At 44.7% G+C, this 19,292-nt stretch overlaps 1 protein-coding gene across 1 annotated transcript in view; it reads right to left on the bottom strand.

Annotated features, from left to right (window-relative positions):
* LOC126281163 (uncharacterized) overlaps positions 1-19,292 on the bottom strand; it is a 299,866-nt gene that overhangs the window by 77,652 nt on the left and 202,922 nt on the right. The window contains exon 5 of the mRNA XM_049979834.1: positions 17,775-17,992. Coding sequence (XP_049835791.1) covers positions 17,775-17,992 — 218 coding nt within the window. The remainder of the gene's footprint in view (positions 1-17,774; positions 17,993-19,292) is intronic.

The raw sequence follows: 19,292 nt of genomic DNA, 5'->3' as shown, positions 1-19,292 counted from the left end.
GCTGGTAGCAGCATCCAAAGCCTGCTGCATCAGCACGGCATCCCAAGACTTTCTTGACGTGTTCCTTACTTTATTGCCTACCATTGGAAAGGGAAAAATTCATGTTCTCGTATCTGTCCTACGTAAATTCATTGCATTTGTGTATCATCGCACATTTATATACTCATGTTTAGTACTTCGTTTAATTTCTTTTATTACAGAATTACCTGCTGCTATTGATGTTAAATTTAAACAGATACGTACAACACGTAGCTTAATTAATGTCAAAGATCACACAGAATAGAACTAGAGTCCACATGGTATGTCACTGTAGCCTGAAATGCCTTCTTTGATGCATTGGAGAAACGTTCAACTGCTGCGTGCTCTAGCAGAATCTTCTATCTCTAAAAAAATGTTCAAATGTGTGTGAAATCTTATGGGACTTAACTGCTAAGGTCATCAGTCCATAATCTTACACACTACTTAACCTACAAACACACACACACCCATACCCGAGGGAGGACTCGAACGTCCGCCGGGACCAGCCGCACAGTCCGTGACTGCAGCGCCTCAGACCGCTCGGCTAATCCCGCACGGCTTCTACCTCTTAAAACATAGCTAAAAGTATGCTTTACAAGACAACTTGTACTTTCCTCATACATGCAATTATCTATAATACTAATGAAGGAATATGTGTGAATAAAATAAAATATTAGAGGCTTGCCTATAAGGTTTTCGTTCACAGTACCAAGACAAAAGCTGGCATCTCGTCACCGTGAATGTTGGAACAAAGATGCCTATAGACTTTTCTAAACAGCTTATTGCAGATGCCACCACTCAACTGTTTCGTCCATAGCCTTGCTATGTCATTTTACCCGGGCATATCATTATAGCCTGGCTTCCATTACTTATGAATTTCTTAGCCAAGAAGCTATATTGTGGATAACCGGTTCGGTAAAACTAAATTACCATCTTCAGAACTTCATAAAGGTTATTAGAAACAGCTTGTGCCAGCTACACAAAAAAAATATTTCCGTATACATTGGCACGTCAAAATTATAATTACTGCGTACATCACAATTCTCCAAAACATCATTCACATAACATAGCACGTGATGCCTACAACGACAACACAAGACTGTTGTTAAACTCGTCTGAAATAGCAAGATGCGAGAAAAAGGCCAAAGCTCAGAAGTCCATGTGATGCGTAATGTGGGTTAATGATGCCACACTAACAACAAATTTCACCACAATTCTGCCCAACGCCAGCGCGAACGTGTCACACGATGGGGAGGACGTCACAAGCAGTCTTACCAACATTTCACACCTTCTTCTGAAGCCTCTGCAGAATCGCCCAACACCACCTTGGACGTGTCACAGTCCCTCTTAGCCACATTTCACCCCTTCTCTTCACGCCTCTGCGATGGCGTCACAACCGAGGCGACCTGCGATTAAATCACGCGGTGTTCTTATGAGTGGCCGAGGAAATTATTTTGGACAAACTGCAGCTCACAATCTACAAAAAATGCCACAGACGATGGGATAAAGTGCGTCAATGAACCACCCATTCCCTAGTGATGTTGATTCGGACACATTTCGCAGTGCGATGGGCAACAGGGCGACGCTCTTGGTAACCTTTGACACTGTTTACACATCCTGGGCGATTCATTCCTTCTCTACAGATGTCATGAGGCTACAACCCTAATGACTGCATTCTGACCTCTTTGGAGTGTAGAGCGATCGCAATTTTTGCTCTGCTGTACAGGGTGGGACTGCCAGGAACCGTTCAAAACCATTAAACGAAACTGGAGCGTGATATGAAGCAGCAAACGCTGTTTACACGTTTTCCGCCCTCCTGTCTGAAGCCCTAGTGGCTCTACTGCATACACCAGAGCAGATATGGCGGTTACACTGCACCTTGCTGTCTGAAGCGTTGTCGAGCCCGAGGGTGACGTCACAGGGCGCTACGCTGTTGAACCGTTACAGAGGACGTCTGTGAGCACCTTTGAGTCAAATTTGCCGGCTGGAGTGACCGAGCGGTTCTAGGCGCTACAGTCTGGAACCGCGCGACCGCTACGGTCCCAGGTTCGAATCCTGCCTCGCGCATGGATGTGTGTGATGTCCTTAGGTTAGTTAAGTTTAAGTAGTTCTAAGTTCTAGGGGACTGATGACCACAGCAGTTTTTTAAGTCCCATAGTGCTCACAGCCATTTTTTGAGTCAAATTTCAAATTCAAGTGTTGCAAAAGGAGACAATTATGGGGTTTAGAAAAATTGATCCTTTAATCCTGCTGTGCAGTGTAATCACAGTTGCAGTGTTCTGTGTGCGGCAGAATGGCTACCATGGTGGAGAGTACGTGTTTAGTGTCGTTACCAGGCCTAGTAGTGTATACAGGGATGCGAAGAGCGCTTGAATGGTCACTGTGAAGGACGTAGAGTTGCCACGTACTCGTCTGAGGCAGCATTATCAGCACCTGACGACTTTGAAAGGACCCTCATAGTGTGTCTCCATCTGGCCGGATGGTCGAATTGTGCATTATCCAGGTTTGTGGGGCATTCGGATGTCACAGTGGCCAGATGTTGGATTGCAGGGAAAGGGTACGCATACTGGTCATCAAGGTTCTGCTCGACCATGTCTGACCATCACAAGAGAGAACCGCTGTATTGCTCACCAATTAACACTGTAAACTCCTCACATCTGCGCCTGCCATTAGAGAACAAGTAATGTACTGCCACCAACATTCTGAGTCATCCTGCAACAATGGTCGGAGACTAACAACAGTCGGACAGGGGAATTAATGTCCTAAGCATAGCCGGCCGTTAACACCACAACACAAGCGGGTGCATCTGGCGAAGTTCCGTGACGAGGAAACATAGGCCGATGATAAACGACGTCGCTTTGTGTCCTGTCACAAAATGGTTCAAATGGGTCTGAGCACTATTGCACTTAACTTCTGAGGTCATCAGTCCCCTAGAACATAGAACTACTTAAACCTAAGTAACCTAAGGAATCACACACATCCATGCCCGAGGCAGGATTCGAATCTGCGACTGTAGCGGTCGCGCGGTTCCAGACTGTAGCGCCTAGAACCGCTCGGCCACTCTGGCCGGCTGTCCTGTCACAAAATGCGGTTCTACACTACCCCAGATGACCATTGTTGGCGACTATGGCTACGACCTACTCAGAGGTACCATTCTTTCGATGTTTTCGAGAGGCACAGTGGTGCTATTCCTGGCGTCGTGGGGCGGGGAACCACCGCATATGACTTCAAGTCTGTTGGAGACTGATGGAATTCTGATGGCACAGCAGTACATCACGGATATTCTGCATCCTCACACGACACTATCGAGGTGCCCTCTCTTCAACAGGACTATTCTTCTCCACACTTTCAAGTGTTTCTATGATGTTGAGATACTTCAGTGGCTAGCAAGATCCCCAGACCTATCCTCAATAGAACATGTGTGGAACCAGCTTGGACGTCATTTCTGCCCCAGTGCTAGTATCCGGGATATGACGGACCAGTTACAACAGTTGTGGGGTAGCTTGCCTCAGCAGAGGATACAATGGCTTTATGACACGCTTCCCAATCAAATCAGTGCTTGCATCCAGGCCAGATGGGGTACAACGTCATACTGGTTGGACTTATACTGGCAAGTCTTTTGTAAATTTGACTCGATTTAGTAATCACTGAAATAACAACTGTAAATGTGAAGAAGAAATAATTAAATGTGGATTCCAGGAACCTCCAAGAAGGGAACTGGGAAGGCCATGAACTACAGAAAGTGAGAAGTGAGAAACGGCTTTATAGGTAAATACCTTCCAAACATCTGTATACAATTACTGAATGCTTAGATACCTCAAATACTTTTATTCAGTTATTCCCCTCTGCGAATGTAAATAATTAATTGCTATTAAAATTTGTTACTTTAACAAACAAATAATGTAGAGTGCTATCACATTTTCTTTGTTTACTTCTCGATCAGCAGTCTTTCATGTATCCCTAGTACTGGTTCCCATGGCTCAACGCTGTTTCTGTTTGTTAATGTGCCGTGAATTAGGTGTGAAATGGCGTGCTGTTACAATGAGGAGCAGTCTGGCATACAGACGTGATCCAGCAGCATCAATGTGGAGCCAGCACTGGGCGCCCTGGGCAGCAGTGGAGGAGTCTTCGAGTTCATGGCACTCTGGATGAGTCTGTGTCCCGGTGTGGCTGGCCCATGGAGTTAGCGATACTGTTATGGAGTTACTGGCAGCAGCCCTTGTACGCAGGATAGGGCGGCCGTTCAAATCATCAGAGTGGAGCCTCGACGGAGCAGAGCGAATTGTTGGAAGATAGCCAGTGAAAAGATGACACTTCTAGCAACTTTCGAGGAGAGTGGCCTGCTGGATGTAGTGAAGCGGAGACTAGTAGAACAAAGCATCGAGGCAGCGTGATGGGTCTGGCGAAGGCTTTCTGTCAAAATGGGGTGACGTTCCAGGCTAGAGCAGCTAATGGTGCTTCGTCTCATAGATCCAGTAAATGCAGCGTGGCCAGGAGTCTAGTATTGTTAGGTGTTATGTGATTTGAGCTATGACAGTTAAAGGAAATTGCGCTGGGTTTGATCAGTGAAGTCTTGTAGCGCAGATGGCCTAATAAAGTTACCAAAAGATCACAGTTTTCAACTATGACAGGACTGTTGTAATGACTAGAGGGGTTGAAGTTGGAGAAGTCAATTTTATTGTTGTTCTCTTCAGTAAAACTTTAAGGCTCATTGTTGCTGATGTTCATTGTTTTGTTATTGTCATTTATTGTGGCCAGCAAAGAGTAACATGGGTTGGCATATTCGATTGCTGATATTCACTCCTTGTTAATAGGTGTGTCCGCTTTGATTGGGTGTATTTCAGGCTTTGATATTACGGTCTAATATTATTGTGCATTTTTTTGTTCTCATTATTCTGTTGTGCAGTTATTTAAGTTTAATATTTCTTGTCTCCTATATTACAAAGTTGGTGAAATTCAAAGGGGCAGATTACTGCATAGTGTGTCCTATTGTGTTAGATATGAAGTTCCATATTTCGGTAAACTGTGCGCTGAATACCTGACCTGTCGTCTGAAGACGCTCAGTGTTGCTGAAATTGGTTAGTAAATACATTTAAATATTTTTGAGTATTTACGCCCACATCAGCCCCAGCCGATTTCCACTGCCTCCGTTTCCTGCATCACAGTAAAAAAATTATTAATGCTAAGGCAGGGGAATGATAAACTACACTGACAAAATTTCTGTGAATGTTCAAGGATATTTTGTTGGCTCTCACACAAAAAAAAAAAATATTTTCTGAGTATTTTGATGGAAGGTACCGGTGGCTCATCAGAGACCACTAATATAATTATGATTTATACGGTTTGTTACACAATTATTATTTTCTGTGAAACTACCCTCACCACAGCGAAAAAGATTGTTACGTGCAATCACTATAATATACACAACAAAACGCAAGTATGTAGCAGTCCTCGAACGAAACACCTACACTTTTATCACAGTGTGTTCAATGTGTCCTGTGCCATTTTACAGTACAATAGATATAAGAAGTCTACACCAGCCAACTCTCTATCAGTAAACATACACATACTGCTGTATACCACTATTAATGTACCGGAATAACAAACCTGAGACAGAAAGAAGCAGCACTGAATGCATATTTCAAGGAGAGGAGTGAAGTGGGTATTAGTTTTACCAACAGCAAGTACTATGAACGCAGGTGGCAAGTTTATCTGCAAAGAAGACAGGAAGTATACCATCGACTGTTTTGCAGATAAATTCACTGAAAAAAAGGTGAAGCACCCAGAGATGGAGAAGGAAACGAAATGAAACCTTGCAAATAGAGGGAATCTGTGATGTTATTTCAATGATTACAATATCAAGTCAAATTTACAAAGAATTTGGCACAAGAGTACCTAAATATCAAGCTGACAGTTCTTAGAGACATATGTGGTGTGTGGACGAGCATTCATCTACTGAAAAATGGCATCATTATAGTCTCATATAAGAGGTAACACACGAGGACAGTGGATGTCATGATATATCGTTGTGTCAACAGAGTTCCCACATTCATTACCAGCTCTGACCTGAAATTATACAGCCGGCCGCTGTGGCCGAGCGGTTATAGGCGCTTCAGTCCGGAACCGCTGCTGCTACGGTCATAGTTTCGAATCCTGCCTCGGGCATAGATGTCTGTGATGTCCTTAGGTCAGTTAGGTTTGAATAGTTCTGAGTCTAGGGGACTGATGATCTCAGATGTTAAAGTCTCATAGTGCTTAGAGCCATTTGAACCATTTTCAAACCATACACGATGGTCCCCACACCATGATAGCTACAGTAACACTGGTGTGCTGCTCAAAAATATTTGAAGAATGGAATATCTCCGTAGTTCGCCTCCACACCCGCCAACGATGGTCATCCAGGATAGTGCAGAAGCGCGATTCCTCTTTGAACATAATGTGACGCCATTCGCCAGCAGTCCATGCTTCCCAGTCATGGCATCGCTCCAATTGCAGCCATTTGTGATGTGGTGTTACCAGCAGCTTACACATGGGACAGCAATTCCGTTGTCTGGTTGCTGCTAGTCTCGAATCAATAATATGGAATGAAACACAGTATTGCAGAGAGTCGATTATTTGTTCTCAGGTGGCGGATGCAGATGTGATGGGTTATGATGTGCTTGGAGCATAATATGGCGATTCTCCATTGCTTTGGTCAGGTGAGATAGACTGGAACCTTGCCTGCTTTCAGGCTTCCATTGTCACATCCGAATGCCTCACAAATCTGTATACTGCACAGTTCGATCAACCGGATAAATGGAGACACACAATGAGGTCCCTTTCAAACTCTGATATATGTTGACAACATTTTCTCACACGAGTATGCAGCATCTTCATACCCTTCATAGTATTTATTCAACATCTGATGCTGTTCAAGACCTTTATGTACCCTAACAGTTTTGACAACAATACTACACACAAACAACAGTAAATATACCTAGTGGCTGTTCTGCTTTTCTCTCTATGGCCATATATTTCCCCCTCCTCTCTCAGACTATATCCTCCTTCCCCTTTCTCTTTCCATCTACAGCTCCTCTACCTCCTTTTCCATCTGCCCAGTATCCTATACACCTTTCACCTACCTCACACATGTGCCCCCTTCTCCCCTCTCTCTGTCCATTTCCTCCTCCCCCTCGCTCTGTACATTCTTTCCTCTATCCATCTCAACCTGTCTCCAGCTGTGCTCATTGGCACCAGTAACCCCTGCAATACAGTTCAATAAAGCAAGCTGATAATGCTCCAACTAGACGTCTGTCATACAGGGCTGGCTACATCAGAGGTTATAAAATCATTTATTTGCCCCTTACATACAAGCTGCCATGCAAGATCGATAAAGCAGACTGATACTACTTTGACACAAAATGCACCTCATGCAGGGCAGCCTACATCTCGGACTGAAAAATCATTTCTTGCCTTTACATGTAGATTGATTTGTCAGGCCGATACTGTTCCCATGCAACATACCTGTTGTTCAGGGCGACCTACATACCAGGGGCTGAGTGAAACACGTTTTCCCCCCATCTCCGCCGCTATTGGAGCTGATACATGCAAGGACTGTTGTTACTGTGCCAAATTTGCTTGAAATTGGTCCAAAGATTTGGGGAAGATCCCAGACATACACACATACACTCTGCTTCGTATTTATAATAGACAGATAAAGAAATGGATGTATGTGTATCTAGTGTATGTATGTACGAATTTATGTTCCACATCTCCATAAAAATAAACTTATTGTTTCTAAAGAAGTCATGTGAAAGGAGGAACTACCTAGCTCCTATACAGGTGGGATGGTGGTGAAAATGACTAGGAAACAAAACAAAGTAAGTAGGTTACAGTACGCTTGTTCGCCCACTGCTTGAATACTGCTCAGCAGTGTGGGATCCGTACCAGATAGGGTTGATAGAAGAGTTAGAGAAGGTCCAACGGAGAGCAGCGCGCTTCGTTACAGGATCATTTAGTAATTGCGAAAGCGTTACGGAGATGATAGATAAACTCCAGTGGAAGACTCTGCAGGAGAGACGCTCAGTAGCTCGGTACGGGCTTTTTTTAAAGTTTCGAGAACATGCCTTCACCGAAGAGTCAAGCAGTATATTGCTCCCTCCTTCGTATATCTCTCGAAGAGATCATGAGGATAAAACCAGAGAGATTAGAGCCCACACAGAAGCATACCTCAATCCTTCTTTCCACGAACAATACGAGACTGGAATAGAAGGGAGAACCGATAGAGGTACTCAGGGTACCCTCCGCCACACACCGTCAGGTGGCTTGCAGAGTATGGATGTAGATGTAGATGTAGAATACTTGATATCTAGGCTGCCCTGCATAACTGGTTTGTTGTGGGGGGCCCATCGTAATGTATGTGTGTACATGGTCATGTCTAAGTATAGAGAAAGGGAAGAGGAGGAGATGTACAGACATAGAGTGAGGAGGAGATGAACAGAGAGAGGAAGAAGGAGATGTAAAGAAAGGAGGAGGAGGAGGAGGAGAAGGACAAAGGAAGAGATGCAGTATATATGCAGGGGCGAAGCCATGGATAAAATCGGTGCAAGCCACTGTACAGTGCATGATGGAAAATGCTCTCTGTTCTACGTGACTCAGATATGATTCGAAGAAAAATGTGCTTTCGCCGTACTTCCATGTGATTACTTAATATAAAGAGATCCCAAAAATGTCAAAAAATAATTTATTATGATCGAACTACTACACTGGAATAAAAGAGAAATAATTATTATCCTTGTACTATTAGTTATTGTTAAGGTAATTAAAATCCTAGTTAAACGTACTACAGAACTTGTAAGATTTTCCACATAGTAAGTCTGTGAATAAGGCTGTACTGCTGTACCTACAACAACAACAACGATAATAAATTTGATCAGAATTCTTAAATATGCATTAAAAAAAATTAAACAAGAAATTTAAGTTTTTAAACCTGAGGCTGTTAACAGAAATATGCTTTTAACCAGTTAATATTTATGTTTCTCATCTTTAAAAAGAAAGACTATCCACTATCTTCTACTCGTTTTCTTCTTCTTTCATAACATACTGCCATGGAGGTCCTACAAAAGCAGATGCGTTAATAACCAGTTACGAATGCCTTTACTTTCCGTAGAGTTACGGAACGGAGACTATTCGTTGTTCCCAGACTGACGCGATGCACGGCAATGTGAGCATACTTGGATCAAAGCGAGAGCGTCTCCTGTTCAGCATTCGGCAAGCACGCATAGCGTGCTCGACGAATGCTGCATGTCTGTCGCCATGTATCCACCCATGGCCGAGCCGTTCACAGTGGCTTTGAAGGATATATCCGTGCGCAGCATCCTGTGGCTTGTAGCCAATGGGAATGGCGATTTCGATGCCGGCAGGTGTTACAACGCTAGTGAAGCTTCGTCTATTAGTTGGTACCTCTCGTCAGTCAAAATAATTTATTCTTGGTCAGTTATAGCGTTTTTCATCTTTATATTGCTAAGAACAAAAATTATGGTAGCTATCCTGAAGAGTAAATAAGTTCTAGAATTGTTATGGACCTGGCTCATGATTTTCTCGGCACGGGTTATTACATTCAACTCGGTAGCCGGTACACTAATCAAGATTTGTTTGACAAACTACAGAGTAAAAATACTGACGTTGTCGGCACACTGCTGCAGAACAGGAAGTATTTCCCTGACATCATTAAAATTGAAAAACTCAATGGGGACGAATATGTCATGTCGTCCAGAAAGAAGCAGCTGTTGATGAAGTCGAATGACAAGCGAGACATCGTATGGCCAGCACATTCCATGACGAGACATTTCAAGACTTAAATTAAAAGAATGCCCCCGTGCAAAAGCCAAGTGTTGTGGATTACGACAAGAATACGGAGATATGTATAGGAGCGATTCTCAATTTCAGAGCCGCCGAATGGACAGGAGCAGAAAGAAAAAATATTTTCAGGAGATTTTTCGCCATGTATTGGACGTTTCACGCTTCAGTGCAGACGATCTTGGAATTCTTGATCAGTCTCGGGAAACAGTTGGCCGTATTCTCTCCGCAACATCGTCAATTGTACACCCACTTCGAACACCAAAATAGACTCGTCTCATAGCCAGCAGTTTTCCAGTATTTGTCCCAAACTCAACGAAGGAAAGACCGACAACAAGGTGTGGAGTATGCACGAGAAGAGGTATTCGAAAAGAGATATGTTTCTGGCATGCAGAATGTGAAATTCCTCGCCGTGAAGCTCCATGTTTTAAAACATTTCACACAGAAAACATGTAACTAAGTGAAAATAAAATGTCGTTCTCTTTGTTAGTACGTAACATTCGATCCTAATATAATTTAGTTTAGGTCCTTAATTCCTCAATCTCGCCCTTAGACTTCATCAAAGAAAAACTTATAATTGTGGTAAATGCACTGTTCTAGGACTAAATACGACTAAAATACTAAATTTAAAAAGTGGATGTGACTCGCAAAAATTAAGGACTTGTTGTCTGTGAATCTCTACTTATGTAGAGTAGTAAATAAGTAAAACAAACTCAGCACTCATAAAGGTCAGTAGTAAACACTTGAAAATTATGAAAGCAACGCCAGCGGAAAGTGAAGGTATAGATCGTTGCGGAATGTAGACCCAAACGTACATGGATAGAAATTAAGTCCCTATATTGTTGTGATGGAAGAAGAAATCATTTACTCGACAGTGTATAGGGTATATTGGCATATAACAGCGTACACACACACACACACACACACACACACACACACACACACACAAAATGGTTCAAAGGCTCTAAGCACTATGGGACTTAACATCTGAGGTCATAAGTCCCCTAGACTTAGAACTACTTAAACCTAACTAACCTAAGGACATCACACACATCCCTGCCCGAGCCAGGATTCGAAACTGCTACCGTAGCAGCAGTGCAGTTCCGGACTGAAGCGCCTAGAACCGCTCGGTCACATCGGCCGGCCGTGCGCAAAAAAAGAGATAATGCACGGAAAGAATATGGTGTATAATATACTCTGTTCGTTCTAAAGTATCGAGGAAGCTATTATCCTGTCTGTACTAGGTCAGAACAGATCTCGGAAGACCCAACGGTACCGATGACTGTTGTGTCGTCATCAGCCGATAGGCGTAATTGGATGCGGATATGGAGGGGCATGTGAACAGCACACCGCTCTCCCAGCCGTTGTCAGTTTTCGTGACCAGAGCCGCTTCTTCTCAATCAAGTAGCTCCTCAATTGTCCTCACAAGGGCTGAGAGAAATCCACTTGGAAACAGCGCTTGGCAGACTCGGACGGTCACCAGTCCAACTGCTAGTCCGACAGCACCTAACTTCGGTGATCTGACGGGGACCGGTGTTACCACTGTGGCAACGCCTTTGGCGAGACAGCTACAGTGGACATTAATATCGGACGTGTTCACCCTTCGCCTTTATGATGACTTGCACTCTGCTGGGGACACTTTCAACGATATTTGTGAATTTATATGGAGGAATGGCAACCAGTTCTTCCTCAAAACTCGAAACCAGAGAAGGTGGTAATGTTAGACGCGCAGGATCTGGAGGGAAATAGACGTTCTGACTCGTCCCAAAGGTGTTCCAACGAGTTCAAGTGAGGACTCCGGGTCGGCCAGTTCATTTCAGGAATGTAGTGTCCACAATCCCTAGCCTCATAGATACTACACTCCTGGAAATGGAAAAAAGAACACATTGACACCAGTGTGTCAGACCCACCATACTTGCTCCGGACACTGCGAGAAGGCTGTAAAAGCAATGATCACACGCACGGCACAGCGGACACACCAGGAACCGCGGGTTTTGGCCGTCGAATGGCGCTAGCTGCGCAGCATTTGTGCACCGCCGCCGTCAGTGTCAGCCAGTTTGCCGTGGCATACGGAGCTCCATCGCAGTCTTCGACACTGGTAGCATGCCGCAACAGCGTGGACGTGAACCGTATGTGCAGTTGACGGACTTTGAGCGAGGTCGTATAGTGGGCATGCGGGAGGCCGGGTGGACGTACCGCCGAATTGCTCAACACGTGGGGCGTGAGGTCTCCACAGTACATCGATGTTGTCGCCAGTGGTCGGCGGAAGGTGCACGTGCCCGTCGACCTGGGACCGGACAGCAGCGACGCACGGATGCACGCCAAGACCGTAGGGTCCTACGCAGTGCCGTAGGGGACCGCACCGACACTTCCCAGCAAATTAGGGTCACTGTTGCTCCTGGGGTATCGGCGACGACCATTCGCAACCGTCTCCATGAAGCTGGGCTACGGTCCCGCACACCGTTAGGCCGTCTTCCGCTCACGCCCCAACATCGTGCAGCCCGCCTCCAGAGGTGTCGCGACAGGCGTGAATGGAGGGACGAATGGAGACGTGTCGTCTTCAGCGATGAGAGTCGCTTCTGCCTTGGTGCCAATGATGGTCGTATGCGTGTTTGGCGCCGTGCAGGTGAGTGCCACAATCAGGACTGCATACGACCGAGGCACACAGGGCCAACACCCGGCATCATGGTGTGGGGAGCGATCTCCTACACTGGCCGTACACTTCTGGTGATCGTCGAGGGGACACTGAATAGAGCACGGTACATCCAAACCGTCATCGAACCCATCGTTCTACCATTCCTAGACCGGCAAGGGAACTTGCTGTTCCAACAGGACAATGCACGTCCGCATGTATACCGTGCCGCCCACAGCGTGCTCTAGAAGGTGTAAGTCAACTACCCTGGCCAGCAAGATCTCCGGATCTGTCCCCCATTGAGCATGTTTGGGACTGGATGAAGCGTCGTCTCACGCGGTCTGCACGTCCAGCACGAACGCTGGTCCAACTGAGGCGGCAGGTGGAAATGGCATGGCAAGCCGTTCCACAGGACTACATCCAGCATCTCTACGATCGTCTCCATGGGAGAATAGCAGCCTGCATTGCTGCGAAAGGTGGATATACACTGTACTAGTGCCGACATTGTGCATGCTCTGTTGCCTGTGTCTATGTGCCTGTGGTTCTGTCAGTGTGATCATGTGATGTATCTGACCCCAGGAATGTGTCAATAAAGTTTCCCCTTCCTGGGACAGTGAATTCACGGTGTTCTTATTTCAATTTCCAGGAGTGTATGTTATGACGGGGTGTATCGTCATGCTGGTACAGACAATTAACATATGCGAACTATTCCTCTACTGTAAACAATGCAGTAAAATGTGTTCATATCCTTCCGCATTAAGCGTTTTCTTGATGGCAATAAGGGGTCCGACGCCTGACCACGAAAAACGCCTCCATACCTAACACCAACTCCTCCATGCATCATTGTTCGCACTACGCTTGATGGCAGGTAACGTTTTCCAAGCATTCGCCAAACCCAAACCCTTCCATCGGTATTCCACAACATGATTCATCACTCCAAATCATTTGTGTCGAATCATCCACCGTCCAGTGGCCTCGCTGTTTACACCATCTCATCTGTCGCTTAGCACTGGCTATAGAATGTAAACAAACGTCTGGAGCACAGCATTGTATGGTAGTGGAGAACAGAAGAGAATTGGAGCATTTAGATGTGATGATAAGGTAAGGAATGAGGAGGGCTGCGCACCATCGGGACAGGAAAGGAATATATGGAAGACACCAATAAGAAGAAGGGACATCTGTTATGACATCAGGGAAAAACTCCCATGGTTTTAGAGAGAGCAGCAGAGGGTAAAAACTGTAGAGGAAGGCAGAAATTGGAATACATACACCAAATAATTGACGACGTAGGTTGCAGGTGTTACTTTGAGATGAAGAAATTGCCAGAGGAGGAGAATTAGTGGCACGACGCGCGCGGCATCAAACCAATCAAGAGGTTGATGACTTTGATTTTTTTTTAAAAAAAAAAACTGCTGGAGTATATCCAGTAGCATTTTGGAACTCGCGAGTGATTCCTTCCGTTCATTTCATGTGATTTTTTTTACAACCACCCTCTGCAATGCTCGATAGTTCCTGTCTTGTCAGTAGATGAGGTCTGCCTGGTCGCGGTTTACCTGTGATTGTTCCTTCGCGATTCCACTTCACAGACATATTAGCAGCAGTTCACTTGAGCAGCTTTAGAAGGGCTGAAATGTCCCTGATGGACTTGTTACTCAGGTGACATTCAATGACTAGTTCACGTTCGAAACCATTAACGTCTCCTGACCGATCCATTGTGCTGTCGCAGCTTCTTTGCTGACAGCACAGTACTTACAGCGTCCATTATGATGGCCATTCTATCTCTCGTGACATCTAGCGGCCAATTCCGCATCACCCAGGCGTGTGCGTACGCTACTGATCAGTCAGTGTATGCTACAGGAGTTGAGAGGTTAGTTTATTTTCTAAGCTCGAAAAAAGTAATAAAAGTCAGATGTAACGTATACGCTACATAAGGATAGAGGAGTATAAACGAAAATCAGCTAATAAGGAAACAGTTCTAAGTGTAAGTTGATGGCCTTGATGAAACTTAACTGGTGTGTAGAGGGAGCAAAATAATGCAGTACGTATTTTATTGTTATGTCCAATTTAAGTGTTTTTTAGTTTACCATTTCACGTACGTTTGTTTCGTTAACTGAAAATAATTAGTAACTCATGATTACGATACAAAATCATTACAATAATGCCAATCTGTAAAGAAATGGTTAAAACATAATTTTTGAACGAATTTTCTTCACATAATACACACGACGGCGATCATAATCAAAAACAAAATTCTAAAGGATCGCAGGTGCCCCTGTAAGTATCCTGATTTGTATCAGACATATTTCAGCATGAGTTTGGATCGGGAATTCGAGAATCTCTTTTTAAATCAAAAATGTCCTGATAACGGCATCGAAATTTATTAAACGACCGTCTGGCGAGGTCAAAAGATATGTGAAAGACGTTTTCATGCCTGTGAGGGAGAAAAATCTGTATTATTTTTAGATTCTTGGTGTGGTCGATATGAAAAAAATCGCTTAGAGCATCGTACCTGAGGACAAGGAACTCTTTCATTTGGTGATCTCAAAGAGCTCGACGGAATAGGGACGTATACGGCTTTCGGTGTTGGAAGTATTTTTTGAGAACATTTTCAGTTCTAGTTTTGTTGGATAATTGTGCCGTCAGGTTCCGCTTGAGAGGCAATATAATCAAGCTGTAACCACTAGTACATAATCAATCCTTCTTTTCGCCAAGGTTTTCGAACGTACTGAAATATATCTGATACAAATCAGGATATTCAGAGTATAACCTGTGACAAGTTGCAATCCTGGCCAATTTCGTTTTATATTTTGCTCTCTGTCGTGTATATTACGTGGAGAAATTTCCTTAATTTCATATGCATGATCTTAAAAAAAGTTATGTCTTCAGCATTATCATTATGGCAATTATTTTCTATCATCATAATGAGCTAAGTGTAATCTTCAATTAACAAAATACACGTCTGTCAAACGGTAAGCAAAAAAAAACTATGATCGTAATACTAAAAAATAATTTAAAACATATAGCAAATATAAGTAAAATAACTAATTAGAATAGTAATGAATGTTTAGATATTTTAATTAGGTATGTTGAAAGTGCTCCTGTGTACAATTTAGTTTCCAAAAATGGTATTTCAGAAACCTGCTTTTTACATATGGATCTATATGACTTGAAAGTTTATTTCATATATGTTGCAACAAAAGTTTTCATATTTTCAAAATTAATTAATTGTGGTGGAGTATTTTACAAAATTTCAAGTTATTACTAAAGTTGATTGCACAATTTTTAAGAACGTTAATCACACATCATATTTTATACGAAAACAATTTGTATAAAGAAACAGTCTCATCCGCAATGTTATATTTATTGTAAAGAAAATAGTTTTGCAAATGAGACTGTTTCTTCGTGCAATGATGAAAAACGTTTGCTGTACAGGTTCATGGAGTGGAATGACCTTAAAAAACAATTTTTATGTATCATCGTTTCGAGATATTGCCTGTAAACCTAACATGCCACCTTCTTTTCTGGGTGTCTTTTACCCTTTAAAAGTGAAATTGAACACAAACGACAAAACACATATCGCATTATTCTGCCCCCTCTACACACCCGCTAAATTTCATCACGGTAGTTTATTCACACTGAGGTGACAAACATCGTAGGATACCGCCTAATATCATTTTTCCCGGTGCAGTGCAGCAACTCGACGTGGCATGGACTCAACAAGTCGTTGAAAGCGCCATGCAGAAATATTGAGCCATTCTGCCTCTATAGCCGTCCATAACTGGGAAACTTAACGGTGCAGAAATTCGTGCACGCAGTGACCTCTCGTTTATGTTACGCAAATTTTCGATGCGGTTCACGTTGGGCGATCTGGGTGGCCAAACCATTCGCTCGAAATGTTCAGAGAGTTCTTCAAACCAATCGCCAACAAGTATGGCCCGGTGACAAGGGAGATTGTCATCAGCAAAAATTCCATCGTTGTTTGGGAACTTCCTGTCCATGAATGGCTGTAAATGGTCTGGAAGTAGCGGAACATAACCATTTATAATCAATCATCGGTTCAGTTGGACCCGTTCCATTCCCAGTAAACGCAGCCCACACCGCTATGGAGCCATTACCAGCTTCACCGTACCTTGAGGACAACTTCGGTCGATGGCTTCGTGCGGTCTGAGCCACACTCGAACCCTACCAGCAGTTATTAGCAACTGAAATCTGCACTCATCTGACCATACCACAGTTTTCCAGTCATCAAGAGTCCAAGTAACATGGTTACGAGCCCAATAGATGTGTTGCTGTGGATGCCGTGCTGTTAGCAAAGGTAGTTGCGTCGGTCGTCTGCTGCCACACTGTGCTAACGGATACGTTCTTCGTACGTCCCACACTCATTTTTGCAGTAATTTCACGCGGTGACAACTCTACGCAAACGCCGCTGCTCTCGGTAGTTAAGTGAAGGCTGTCGGTCGCTGTGTTGTCCATGGTGAGAGGTAATTCCTGACATCCTCGGCACGCTCTTCGCACTGTGGATCTCGGAATATTGAATTCCCTAACGATTTCCGAAATGGAATGTCTCATGCGTCTAACTGCACCTATCATTGCGCGTACAAAGTCTATTATCTTCGTAGCCGCGCGGTCTGAGGCGCCTTGCCACGGTCCGTGCGGCTCCTCCGTCGAAGGTTCGAGTTCTCCACGGGCATTGGTGTGTGTGTTGTCCATAGCGTAAGTTAGTTTAAGTTAGATTAAGTAGTGTCTAAACTTATGGACCGATGATATCGGCAGTTTGGTCCCATAAGGCCTTACCACAAATTACCGATTTCCAAATTGTCGTCGTGCGGTTGTAATCACGCCGTAAGCTTTTTCACGTGTGTCATCTGAGGACAAATGACCGCTACGCCAATGCACTGCCCGTTTGTATCTTGTGTACGCGATACTACCGCCATCTATATATGTGCATATCGGTACCCCATGACTTTTGTCACCTCAGTGTTGTTCAAATGGCTCTGAGCACTATGGGACTTAACTTCTGAGGTCATCAATCCCCTAGAACGTAGAACTACTTAAACCTAACTAACCTAAGGACATTACACACTGTAGCGCCTAGAACCGCTCGGCCACCCCGGCAGTTCCCTTTTGTGAAAGGTGTTAATAAGTGAACGAGGCACGTGGCGCGATAGGCGAAATCAGCCACTGAAAATACCAAGTTTAGAGGTAAAGGAACGCTGACGTACCTATCGAGGTGCTCTGGAGGAGTGGCCGGTGCGGTGGTCAGAGCGGAAGAGTCGGCGGCACTCACCTGCGCGCCCTCCGAGTCCACGAACGCCCTGTTGTCGGCGCCGCCAGCCCCGGGCGCCTGCGCGTCGCTGACGACGCGCCGCTTGCCGCGCTTGCGCTTGCCCATGCCGAGCGCGAGCAGCACGGCGAACAGCAGCAGCAGGCACGCCGCCGCCGCCGCCGCCCCCGCCAGCAGCCACGTGTCGCCCACCAGCGGCTCCGCCGCCGGCTTCAGGAACGCTGCACACGCCGGTACGTCCACGTCCACGTACACTCACACACTTACACGTACACGTACACCGCATCGATCACAAGGGAAGGGGGCAGGGGGTAGGAGGGGGTGCGAGGGCGGCGACGGCCCGCGACGTCGCCGACCCTATTTATCTCATCTATCGATGGCCTATCGCGACACTACCTCACGATGATGCGGTGATTTTCCGGCGGAAGGAGAAGGTCGTATTCTAGAGACGACAGCCAGTTATTGGGTATCGCACGCAACAGTGAACACTATTTACCAGAGCATCTGGCCTCCCTGTAAAGAGCTTCATTTACGAAAGGCGCAAAGGGAAACGGACAGAAAGAAATTGGATGAGAACACTTCTTCAAACGCTGCCGCAGTGTTAGAAAACATCACACCTACCTACCAAGAAAATATTCACTCGGAGAGTGTTGTGGACCTACAATCGCGGTGCGTATAACCAAAATGTTCGTGTGGAATGAAACTACCGTCAGGAGGTGTTCACAGAAAACTGGCTCGCCGCGCGGGGTTAGCCTTGCGATTTAAGGCGCTGCAGTCATGGACTGTGCTGCTGGTCCCGGCGGAGGATCGAGTCCTCCTTCGGGCGTGGGTGTGTGTGTTTGTCCTTAGGATAAAGCTTAGGGACATGACCTTAGTAGTTAAGTCCCATAAGATTTCAACATTTGAGCATTTTTTGAAACTGGCTCAAGGTTAGTCAGATATCCGAAATAGTGAAATATCCCACATCAAAGCACTGACAGCAGCAGTTGTCGAAACAAGAAACGCCATATTTGAAACACTGGATGTACATCACGAGGCAAAATCAACATACACTCATATGCCGGGACATTATGACTGCTACCTAATAGCCGGTATGTGCACCTTGAAAGGTCTCTGTTGGATTTCTTTCATGTTAATTTCTTAAATATGTTGTCATTTACGGCATAAATTCCACTTCTAAATTTACTGTGCTGTTTCTGACTCCATCTGGCAGGAGACTGAGCAGTGCAACGTGTTACTTTAACACATAATGAAGAACAATCTGTCACACTACTACACTTTAAAACACAGTTTATATGTAATTCAGGTCACACAATCTCATACGGAACCTACATCCGCTTTCTTTTATATACTGTATGTGATAAGATACTGTCATCCCCCTTCCCTTCTGTGTGAAAGGATGAATGAGCAAATGTATTTCTAGTTGCATGCTTGATTGTAACAGACAAGCCTGTCTGCTAGAGAACAGTAGGACCAACGTCGGAACAGATAGGTTCAAACGGCTGTGAGCACTATGGGACT

Source organism: Schistocerca gregaria, chromosome 7, assembly GCF_023897955.1.
Source record: "Schistocerca gregaria isolate iqSchGreg1 chromosome 7, iqSchGreg1.2, whole genome shotgun sequence".
Classification (NCBI taxonomy): domain Eukaryota; kingdom Metazoa; phylum Arthropoda; class Insecta; order Orthoptera; family Acrididae; genus Schistocerca; species Schistocerca gregaria.
This window is presented reverse-complemented; position numbering and strand designations above follow the sequence as displayed.